The sequence below is a fragment of the Globicephala melas genome, chromosome 8 (assembly GCF_963455315.2).
Source record: "Globicephala melas chromosome 8, mGloMel1.2, whole genome shotgun sequence".
Classification (NCBI taxonomy): domain Eukaryota; kingdom Metazoa; phylum Chordata; class Mammalia; order Artiodactyla; family Delphinidae; genus Globicephala; species Globicephala melas.
Window position 1 is genome coordinate 75,875,147 of NC_083321.1, and position 12,314 is coordinate 75,887,460.

At 37.0% G+C, this 12,314-nt stretch overlaps 1 protein-coding gene across 2 annotated transcripts in view; it reads left to right on the forward strand.

Moving 5' to 3' along the window:
* ARHGAP42 (Rho GTPase activating protein 42) overlaps positions 1–12,314 on the forward strand; it is a 287,432-nt gene that overhangs the window by 236,719 nt on the left and 38,399 nt on the right. For both annotated transcript variants that reach the window (XM_060303949.1, XM_030883708.2), the window contains one exon: positions 281–320. In XM_060303949.1, the coding sequence (XP_060159932.1) occupies positions 281–320 (40 nt within the window). The remainder of the gene's footprint in view (positions 1–280; positions 321–12,314) is intronic.

Here is a 12,314-nt window from a genome sequence, read left to right on the forward strand (position 1 = left end):
TGAAGAAGGGAAATTATGCATCATGTTGGAGAATAGAATGAGATGCTTAGATCAGAGGGAAAGAGGTAAAACTTTGCCCAGGGCAGGACAGCCAGGGATGGAAAGGAGTGGGAGGCAAGATTGGAAGTCGGGCTGGGGAGATGGCATTGTGGACACAGTAGTTGTAAGACCTTGAAATCAAGACACTCCCTTTGTGTATCAGTGTACCAATATCACCCTGGTAATCTTCTGTGCTGGGTCATTAATTAAAAGTAACTGACTGGCTTCCTTTGTTTTTTAGATTTATACTCTGCCTGCGATTATTAGCAAGAAAGAAGAAAGTAAGTCATGCTAATAATTATTTCAAATGTTATCACATAGATTTTTTTTTTTTAGTTGAAGTACCATAACATATTAATTTCAGGTGTACAACATAGTAATTTAATCTTTGTATACACTGTGAAGTGATTACTGCAATGTCTAGTACCATCTGTCACCATACGATTGTCCCCCTTCATCCATTTCACCCACCCTCCAACCCCCTTCCCTTCTGATAACCATGAATCTGTTCTCTATATCTGAGTTTGGTTTCATTTTCTTTGTTTGTTTTGTTTTGTATATTCCACATATAAGTAAAATCATATGGTATTTGTCTTTCTCTGACTTATTTCACTTAGCATAATGCCTTTGAGGTCCCTCCATGTTCTTGCAAATGGCAAAGTTTCCTTTTTTGCAGCTGAGTAGTTATCCACTGTGTATATATAGCATGTCTTCTTTATCCAGTCCTCCACCAATGGAAATTTAGGTTATATCCTTATCTTGGGTATTGTAAATAATGCTGCAATGAACATAGCAGTGTATATATCTTTTTGAATTAATGTTTTCATTTTCTTTGGATAAATACCCAGAAGTAGAATAGCTGGATCATATGGTAGCTCTGTTCTTAAACTTCAAAATACCTTTGTTCTATTTTCCATAGTGGCTGCAGCAATATACTTTCCCACCAATAGTGTACAGAGTTTCTCTTCTTTCCACATCCCCTAAAAAACTTGTTATTTCTTGTCTTTTTGATGATAGCTATTATAGCAGGTGGGAGGTGATATTTCATTGAGGTTTTGATTTGCATTTCTCTGATGATTAGTGGTGTTGAACATCTTTTCATGTGCCTGTGGGCCGTCTGTATGTGTTTTGGAAAAAAATATCTACATAGATCCTTTGCCCATTTTTTAATCAAATTGTTTTTCGCTATTGAGTTGTTTGAATTCTTTATATATTTTGGATATTAACTCCTTATCATATATGATTTGCAAATATTTTCTCCCATTCAGTAGGTCACCACTATATATATATATATATATATATATATATATATATATATAGTTTTTTTTTTTTTTTTTTGCTGTACGCGGGCCTCTCACCATTGTGGCCTCTCCCTCCATGGAGCACAGGCTCCGGACGCACAGGCTCAGTGGCCATGGCTCACGGGCCCAGCCGCTCCGCGGCATATGGGATCCTCCCTGACCGGGGCACGAACCCGCATCCCCTGCATCGGCAGGCGGACTCTCAACCACTGCGCCACCAGGGAAGCCCTCACCACTATATTTTGCTGATGGTTTCCTTTGCTGTGCAGAAGCTTTTCTGTTTGATGTAGTCCCACTTGTTTATTTTTACTTTTGTTGCCTTTGCTTTTGGGGTCAAATTCAAAAATTCCATGCCAATACTGATATCAAGGAGCTTATTGCCTATGTTTTCTTCTAGAAGTTTTATGGATTCAGGACTATTTTAAGTTTTAATCCATTTTGAGTTGATTTTTGTGTGTGGAATAAGACAGTGGTCTAGATTCATTTCTTTGCATGTGTCTGCCCAGTTTTCCCAGCACCATTTATTGAAGAGACTGTCTTTTTCCCACTGTATATTCTTTATTCCTTTGCCATAAATTATTTATTCATATATATATGGGTTTATTTCTGGACCCTCTACTCTGTTCCATTGATTTATGCATCTGTTTTTATGCCAATACCATACTGTATTGATTACTATAACTTTATAGTTTAGTTTGAAATCAGGGAGTTTGATACCTTCACCTGTTTTTTTTTTTTGACTTTTTTTTGGTTTGTTTTTCTCATGATTCTTTTGTCTATTCAGGGTCTTTCATGGTTCCATACAATTTTAGAATTATTAATTCTACTTCTGTGATAAATGATAGGGATTGCATTGAATCCGCAGATTGCCTTGGGTAGTACGGGCATTTTAATGATACTCATTTTTCCAATTCATAAGCATGGTATACCTTTCCATTTGTTTGTGTCATCTTAAATTTCTTTCATCAGTGTCTTAGAGTTTTCAATGTACATCTTTCACCTCCTTGGTTAAATTTATTACTGGATATTTTAGTCTTTTTGATGCAGTTGTAAATGGGATTGTTTTCCTAGTTACCTTTTCTGATATTTTGTAATTAGTGTATAAAAATGCAACAGATTTCTGTATATTGATTTTGTATCCTGCAACTTTACTGAATTCATTTATTAGTTCTAAGAGGTTTTTTTGGTGGAGTCTATAGTTTGTTTTCTCTATACAGTATCATGCCATCTGCAAATAGTGACATTTTTTCTTCTTTCTTTCCAATTGGGATTCCTTTTATTTATTTATTTTTAGCCTAATTTCTGTGTCTAGGACTTCCAATATTATGTTGAATAAAAGTAGTGAGAGTTGACATTCTTCTATAGTTCCTAATCTTAAAGGAAAAGCTTTCATCTTTTCACTATTGAATATGATATTGCCTGTGGACTTGTCATGTATGGCCTTTATTATGTCAATGTATGTTCCCTCTATACCCACTGTGTTGAGAAGTTTCATCGTAATTGGAAGTTGAATTTTGTCAAATGCTTTCTCTGCATCTATGGAAATGATCATATGAGTTTTATTCTTCATTTTGTAAATGTGTGTATCATGTTTATTGATTTGTGGATGTTGAACTAGCCTTGCATCCTTGGAATAAGTCTCACTTGATTATGTTGTATGATTCTTTTTATATATTGTTGAATTCAGTTTGCTGATATTTTGTTGAAGATTTTTACATCTATTTTCATGAGGGGTATTGGTTTTCCTTTTTGTGGTGCCCTTGTCTGATTTTGGTATCAGGATAATGATGGCCACATAAAATGAGTTTGGAAATGTTCCCTCTTCTTCAATTTTTGGATGAGTTTGAGAAGGATAGGTATTTAATCTTTGGATGTTTGATAGACTCCATGGGTGACACTCTCTGATCCTGTACTTTTGTTTGTTGGGATTTTTTGCAATCTCTTTACTAATAATCAGTCTATTCAGATATTTTATTTCTTTATAATTAAGTCTTAGAAGATGACATGTTTCTATATTCTAGGTTATCCAATTTGTTGGCATATAATTGTTCTTAGTAGTCTTTCATGATCCTTTGTATTTCTCTGGTATCGGTTGTAATTTCTCCTCTTTCATTTTCGACTTTACTTATTTGAGCCCTCTCTCTTTTATTCTTGGTTAGTCTAGCTAAAGATTTGTCCATTTTGTTTATCTTTTCAAAGAACTAGCTCTTGGTTTCATTGATTTTTTAAAAAATATTTTTTTAGTCTCTGTTTTATTTATTTTCACACTGATCTTTATTATTTCCTTCCTTCTACTACCTTTGGACTTCATTCGTCTTTTTCTACTTACTTTAGGTTTAAAGTTAGATTGTTTGAGATTTGTCTTTTATCTTTAGGTAGGCCTGTATTGCTATAAACTTCCCTCTTACAACGGCTTTTGCTTTGTCCCATAGATATTGGAATGTTGTATTTCCATTTTCGTTGTTCATATTATTTATTGATTTCCCCTCAGATTTCTTCATTGACCCATTGGTTGTTCAGTAGCATGTTATTTAATCTCCACGTATTTGTGATTTTTCCAGTTTTATTCTTGTAGGTCTAGTTTCGTACCATTGTGGTTGTAAAAGATGTTTTATATGATTTCAGTCTTCTTAAATTTATTGAGATTTGTTTTGTGGCATAAAATGTAATCTATCCTGGAGAATGTTTCATGTGCACTTGAGAAGAATGTGTATTCTGCTGCTTTTGGATGGTATGTTCTATATGTGTCTATTAAGTATATCTGGTCTAATATGCTGTTTAAGGCCAGTGTTTCCTTATTTTCTGTCTGGATGATCTGTCCATTAATGGAAGTAGGGTGTTAAAGTTCCCTACTATTATTGTATTGCTGTCAGGTGCTCCCCTTAGGTCTGGTAATATCTGCTTTCTATATTAAGGTACTCCTATGTAGTTTCATATATATTTTAAAATGTTATAACCTCTTGTTGGATTGACTCCTTTATCATTCTGTAATGCCCTTCTTTGTCTTTTATTACAGTCTTTGTTTTAAAGTTTGTTTTGTCTGATATAAGTATAGCTACACCAGTTTTTCTTTTGTTTTGTTTCCTTTTCTTTTTTCATTCCTTCACTTTCAGCCTGCTTGTGTCCTTAGATTTGAACTGAATCTCTTGTAGGCAACATATAATTGTGTCTTGTTCTTTAATCCATTCAGCCACTCTATGGCTTTTGATTGGAGAATTTTGTCCATTTAAATTTAAAGTAGTTATTAACAAGTATGCACTTATTGCCATTTTGCAACTTGTTTTCTGGCTGTTTTTATAGTTCTTCGCTGTTCCTTTCTTTTCTTGCTCTCTTCCTTTGTGGTTTGATGACTTTCTTTCATGTTGTCTGTAGATTTCTTTCTCATTATCTTTAGTGTATCTACTATAAGTTTTTGGTTTGTGGTTTCCATGAGCTTCATATATAGAAAAACTACGTGTGTGTGTGTGTGTGTGTGTGTGTGTGTGTGTGTGTGTAGTACTCTGTTATAAGCTGATAGCAACTTAAGTTTGGACACATTCTAAAAACTGTACATTTTTACTTCTCCCACCCTCATTTTATGTTTTTGATGTTATATTTACATCTTGTTTTTGTATCCCTTAATTATTGTAGTTACAGTTAACTTTACTACTTTTGTCTTTTAACCTTTATACTAGCTTTACAAATGGTTAATCCACTAACTTTACTATATATTTGCCTTTACCCATGAGATTTTGACTTTTTTATGTTTTCTTGTTACTATTTAATGAACTTTTTTTTCGTCTTGAAGAAGTCCCTTTAACATTTCTTGTAAGGCAGATTTAGTGTTGCTGATCTCCTTTAGCTTTTGCTTCTGTAGAAAACTCTTTATCTCTCCTTTGGTTCTGAATGATAACCTTGCCTGTAGAATATTTTTGGCTGAAAGTTTTTTCTTTTCAACACTTTGAATATATTGTGCCATTCCCTTCTGGACTTTAAATTTTTTGCTGAATGATCAGATGTTAATTTTATGGAGCTTCCTTTATATGCAACAAGTTGTTTTTCTCTTGCTTCTTTTATGATTCTCTCCTTGTCTTTAACTTTTGACATTTTAATTATAATGTGCTTGTTTTGGATCTCTTTGGGTTCGTCTTATTTGGAATTCTCTGTGCTTCCTAGACTTCAATGTCTGTTTCTTTCCCCCAGTTAGGGATGTTTTTAGCCATTATTTTGTCAAATAAATTTTCTTCCCATTTTTCTATCTATTCTCCTTCTGGGGCCCCTACAATGAGAATGTTATTCCTCTTGATGTTGCACCATAGGTCTCTTAAGTAATCTCTTTTTTTTTTTTTCCTTCTGATCTGTTAGGATGAATTCCACTGTCCTGTCTTCCAGGTTGCTGATCCTTTCTGCTTCATCTAGTCTGCTATTGAAACCCTCTAGTGTATTTTTCTTTCCAGTTACAGTATTCTGCAGCTCCATGATTTATTTTTGGTACTTACTTTTATTTTCTGTCTCTTTGTGGAAGTTCTCATTGTGTTCATCTTTTCTTCCAAGAGGTCAGTGAGCATCTCTATGTCCATTACTTTAAACTCTTTAGCAGGTAAATTACCTCCATTTCAGCAAGGTTTTTTTTCCTGGATTTTTATCTTTTCTTTTGTTTGGGACATATTCCTCTGTTTTCTCATTTTGCTTATCTCTCTGTGTTTGTTTCTACATATTAGGCAATACAGTTACCTCTCCCAGTCTTGTAGGAGTGACCCTGTGTAGATGAACCTGATTTTTCAACCCTGCCCTGTTTGTTGTCTCTGAAACATTTGTAATTATCTAAGCAGTTTAATTTTTTTCTTGATAAGTCCCAGAGGTTGTGCCAAGACCTATCAGTGCTCCAAAGGGAGGGATCTAATTCCACCCCTAGTTTCAGGCTATTTGGAATGAAGACCCTCAGGTAGAAGCTTTTAAAGAACACACATATATATAGTATTATGTGACCATGGTTGTAACTCTCTACTGGCCTCAAGACCAGGTGATTTGGAGGTGTCCCCTTGGTGACTATTGCAAAAGACAGGGCTCCTCTCTGGGAGGTGCAGGTGATCTGTCATGAGGCCAAGGGATAGTGCAAAGGTGGCATCCCCCAGTCTATATTCCCCCAGAGCTCCTCCATAGCTTCTAGATGTGTGGTAAACTTGAAGCCTTCCCCTCAGGCTTAAGCTCTGGGACGAGTAAATAGGGCTTTTTCACAGGAAGTCTGGGGGTGTGTTTCAGTATGCTGTCAGTGTCTTAGGGGTGGTTCCATACCATGAACTGTCTCAATTATTTCAGAGCCATAAGGCCCAGAAATGCAAGCCTCCCTGGACACCATAGCCAGGTGCTCAAGGGCTGTCTCGTACGTGGAATGCATGTGCCTTCTGGCTTCAGTGGGCCACGGGAGAGCCTGGGGTGGGACTGCTGGCTGCATTGGTGCTGCAGAAGCACATGATGGTCACAGTGAGGCTGATCTTGGGTGGCCTCAGCCTGCAGCGGCTTGAAGCAGAATTTTGGTTGCCCAACCAGAGATTGAAGTCAGGCCATGGCAGTGAGAGTGCTGCATCCTAGCCACTAGACCATGAGGGACAGTGGCCAGTGACAAAGCTCCTGGCCTTGAATTCCCACAAAGAAACAGAAAGTAGTGAAACAAGTAAAGTGTTTATTAGGAGGCAGAAAGGTACATGTGAATAGACTCAGGCAGACTCAGAGAGAGTCGCACCCTCTTGGTAGTTTGAATCACTTATATGGGGCATTTCTTCTGGCCAATCATCTTGTTTTGCCTGGCTCTGAATCTGTATTTGGTTTATCTCAAGGTCCTCCCATGTGTGCGCACACATCTCTTAGCCAAGATGGATTCTAGCAAAGAGGCCTATGGGTAGGTTGACATCACTTACTATGGAGTGACACCCCCTCCCTTTTGAACTCCAGGGAGCCTTTCTGTGCGTGTATAGTCAGGAAGGTCTCCTTGACTTCAAGAATGAAGAATATGTGGTCTCTTTATTTCTTTCTTTTTTTTTTTGCAGTACGCGGGCCTCTCACTGTTGTGGCCTCTCCCATTGCGGAGCACAGGCTCCGGACACGCAGGCTCAGCGGCCATGGCTCACGGGCCCAGCCGCTCTGCGGCATGTGGGATCTTCCCGGAAGGGGGCACGAACCCATGTCACCTGCATCAGCAGGCGGACTCTCAACCACTGCGCCACCAGGGAAGCCCTCTTTATTTCTTATTGGGGCAGGGCTCAGCTTCTCCTCCCTCCTGTTATTGTCTTCATCTTGGAGTATCTGTCCATTGAGGACAAACTCCAGCTGCTCAGCCTGGGGCCCATCTATCTCCTCCCTCAAGGCCACAGGAACACATGGGGGTAGTGTGAGATAACGGGCTGCAGCAGAACTACAGGGACACGTGAGGGTGGGGTAAGACCCCCTGGCTTCAGGGGGACCAGAGGAGAGTGTGGAGGCAAGTCAAGTCCTTTAACTCTAGTAGTGTGGAGTGAGAGCACAAAAATGGTGCTCACCAGCACCTCTGTCCCAGGAGAAAGTCCCAAAGACCTCTGTAGACCCTTTAATCTTAGCTAATGAATCTCCTTCATGTATGGTCTAGGAGCTTTTCAAACTTGGTTTTGCACTGGGTCCTGAGGTGAATGAGTCTGCACGTGAGCTCTTTAAGAGCAAACTTTTCTGTCCCCACATCCTTTTGTTGGTTTTCAAAGCCAAAAGTTTTGGGCACTCATCTCTCCAGTGCAGGTTGTAAGTGTTGGGGTACCTGATGTGGGGCACAAACCCCTAGCTCCTCAGGGAGAAGTTCCATATTTGTGAGATCCCTTGTGCTTGTGGGTTGCTGTGCCAGAGGTGAGGTTTTTGGTGAGACTGCGCTTCTGACTCTCCTAGCCATCTTGATGTGGTCCTTTTATCCTTTGTTGTGGAGGTGCTGTTTAGCTAGTTTTCAGGTCTTTGTCAGATCCATATGTAGTTGTAGATTTGGTGTGTCCATGGGAGGAGGTGAATCCAGGATCTTCCTATGCTGGCATCTTAAACCAACCCCCATCATGTAGTTATTTTTATCACAGAGGTATTATGTGATATTAAAAGTTAACTCTGGAAAAATCATAGTAGTGCACCTTTGTTCTGATGGTACTCAGCAAATTTGAAATTTTCATTCAGAGTTTCTCATGTTAAAACCACTAACTACTGGGCTTTATAGTAACCAAAATTATTTTATTTATTTGGCATTTATTACTTATAAGTATGTACCCTGCTTTATCCCAGAAAGAGATTTGAGGCAATTGATATTTTGTTTGATTTTCTTTTTAATGGCAATAGAGGGTTTCTTTATCTTATTTTCTCTGCTCCAATTTACAAAACTGAAGATATGAACACTGCTAATTTTAGGGGATTGTGCCCAAGATTGTGAAGTGTAAGGACATTGTCATAACACATGGGATATGTAGGAAAACATGTTGTGGCTGTATTATTACTGAATTTGTGTCAAACCATTCTGAATGAACACATTTTATGTATTTTCCATCATATTCTGAATCCTTTTTAGTCATCTGCCACCTTTAATCCTTGGTTAGTTTAGGGTATCTTCATATGTAATTTACATATACAAATTATTTGACATTTAAAATCAAATTTTATATGTTTCTAAGGTTATGTGTATATCCTTTAAAGCACTTTCAAATTTTATTTAACTCAATTGACTTTCATGATGTCTAAATTTATTTTTAAAACAGCCTTAATAAGCCTGACTTTTGGATTGTTATTAAAATACAAGTTAGAATGGAGTAACAATAAAAACTGGGAAAGCACTCATTTGAAAGTAATAAATATTGAGTGTATTCAAAAGCCTATCATTTTATCTGGATGAAATGCTTCCTAGTGATTAATTTCAGAAATTATCAAGAGAAAATGCATAATTTAAATTACCTTTAATGTTAAAGAGTTAAAATAATATTTCCAGTTTTTATTCTTGTGTTCATTTCTTTTTTGCCAGTCAGAGTGATTAGTATAAAATCTTTCATTGCCCACTTTTATCTAATCAGGGAAACATTAACCAACCGACAAGAGGTTTGTAAGTACTGAATGTTCATTCTAAACAATTACCTAAAAAGTAATCTGTTGTGTAATTTGCATTTGAGTAGAGTTTGAAATGTGTTTTCTAACATTGGTTTCATTGTTCATATCCAGTATAAAGATAGTCCTTTCAAATTCAAATGAACCTACTCAAAGACAAATCCTTCCTGAAAAACAAATGAATATATATATAAGATATTGAATAGAGCTTTTGAATGGGGACGTGGTCAAGTCATTCAGAATATATTTGATACTTAATGCACCTTGGAACTAGTTTTTATCATAACTAGGTAATTTGAGTGAGAAAGTTATCAAATGTACTTATGCTGTGATGGAGGGAGTTTGGGCTTCTTGTAGTAAAAACTCACTCTTCTGGAAATCAGCTTTCCTGTAGTCTTAGGCACCTGAAACATCACTATGCCACCATGTGTAATTATAAATTGATACGTGTTTCAGAGAAATAGGTGTCTGAGAGTCCATGTATTTGTATGATTTATCACATTCTGGCTCTTGATATGATGTATCAGTTTTCCACCCAGTTCCCTGAACAGGAGGTGACAGATTCCATCTCTTCTCCATAGTTCTCCATGCAGGCCTTTCCTGAGATGTGTGCTCAGCATATATTTGCTCTTATTCTTATTCAGTGCCACTAGGCTTTTATTGCCCAGGGGGAGATTTTGATCATGAAAAGAATCTTTAAATTACCTTTGCTCTATTAATAGGTAGTACTTGAAGTTATAAATCTTAAACCTATTTTTGAGTTTTATTTTTATTATTTTGTCTTAAGCCATAATTTTTCTTTAATCCTATTTTTAATCAACATACAGCTCTTATTTATAAATGTACTAATTTTAAAAGTAAGTCATTTTCACTTCTTTATTTTTCCACAAATTTGATAAAATTCTCCCACTTATACATTTAATCAATCAAGCCTCTACAGACATGTCAAATTATAAATACAAAACTAGTAAATTTCATTCTCTCAAACTCAACACCCTAATGAGACAAATTTGTGATTCTGGCAGAATATAATCTTCCTAAACACCAGGCATCTTTTGTAGTCTAGTAAATTTGCTTATAAATGCAGAAAATAATACCTTTTTAAGTATTCTAAACGTTCTAAAAAGTTACATGTGAAATTGTGTAGTCATTTCAGAAGGTCTTGCTACATTGGTATAAAGCCAAGTTATCCAAAATTACACTTGTTTTGAGTTGTTTTTAAACATTCTTGGAGATTCATATTTGCTTACCTGAACAGAATCAGTACTCTGTTTTAAAAGTCAAGACTATGGCATATGCCGCCAATAAAAGAAACTCTGAGTAGTAGAGGCACAGGATTGATTGCACCTTCTACAAATAAGCTCCCCCTTGCTGTGGGGTGGACTTTTTGGTATTGCCAATTTGCGTGAGGGAGGCTTTCTAAACATTTTCAATCCAACATGCAATGAAGTGCCTTTCCAAGTCCTCAGAATTTAATCTTTTTTTTTTTTTTTTTTTTTGCGGTATGCGGGCCTCTCACTGTTGTGGCCTCTCCCGTTGTGGAGCACAGGCTCCGGACGCGCAGGCTCAGTGGCCATGGCTCATGGGCCTAGGCGCTCTGCGGCATGTGGGATCTTCCCGGACCGGGGCACGAACCTGCGTGCCCTGCATCGGCAGACGGACTCTCAACCACTGCGCCACCAGGGGAGCCCAGAATTTAATCTTTTTGCATATAATTTTGAACAATCTACTATATCAAGGCCTAAAATTTATTAATGGACTTTTGAATCTCTTCCTCAGGCTGTAATTTTACCCCTTTCTCTTCTATCATGTCTTATCAGCCACTATTTTTCCAGTGATTTAATGACTCCTAGGACATATCTTTATGCTAAACAGTATTCCAGATTCAAGCACTTGATCCTATTAAGAGGAACATCATGTTTTCTTCCTAGTAATAGGTCCAGAATTTTATTTGTTTCAGTTCAAAGTTATATGCCAGTGATTGTGAAGTTCTCAAACCTCTTTCTCTGATCTTGAATAAATCATGCGAGTTCATCATGTTATGAGTTCAGCATCTTGTGTCTTCTTTATGTTTGCCCCTTCCATCATTTTTCTACACACCATTTTGTTTTCTGAGATCTATGTCCCTTTTTGACACTTGACTCTCCCCCAAGGTGGCGTTATGTCAATTTTAGTCTGTAACTTCTCTCACAGTTGGTATTTGAAACCAGTACCAGTCTTGATCCATTTGCCATCTTGAGAAGTGCTTCTTTATAGCCTTGGTAATTCAGATGGATTCCACTTATCTTAAATTATTCCTGTTATCCTTTGGAAACTCAGTTTTGCTGGGCCTGTGTGTTTTTGAACTGTGGAAGATAACAGTCAAGCTTAGGATGGTAAAATCTAAAACTCAGATAAAAAAAAAACTGTTTTGAATGTCAGCAATTGGGAGTAGTCTGTGCTTTCACTGAAAACCCTAAAAGCAACAGACAGATGAAGAACTATCTAGTGTCCTAAAATAGGGCCACATTGTGAATATACAGAGAACATATGCTGTTCAATGGAGAGTGAAGCTATGCTGTGACTGTAATGGGACTCTTTACAAGCCTAACCTGAAAAAGTCTCCCTACTTTGTGGTTACTCTTAATTTACCATTTTCAGAATCTAGATGCTGTAAATGAGACTAGCATAATTTAGTAGAGAAGGAAGATTTGACTCGTCTTTATGAAAAAAGCATCAAGTTAAAAAGCTAGAGCGTTGGTCAGTTACAGGATATTAAATCCACAGATACTTTTCTGGTTGTAAAATATACCACCGTATCCTTTTCTTGAAATTATAAGACTTTGGGAATGGATTTATTTTGAGAGTACTTACTACGCAGATTATCACTCAATTAAGATTAGAACTAAAAAAAAAAAAAAG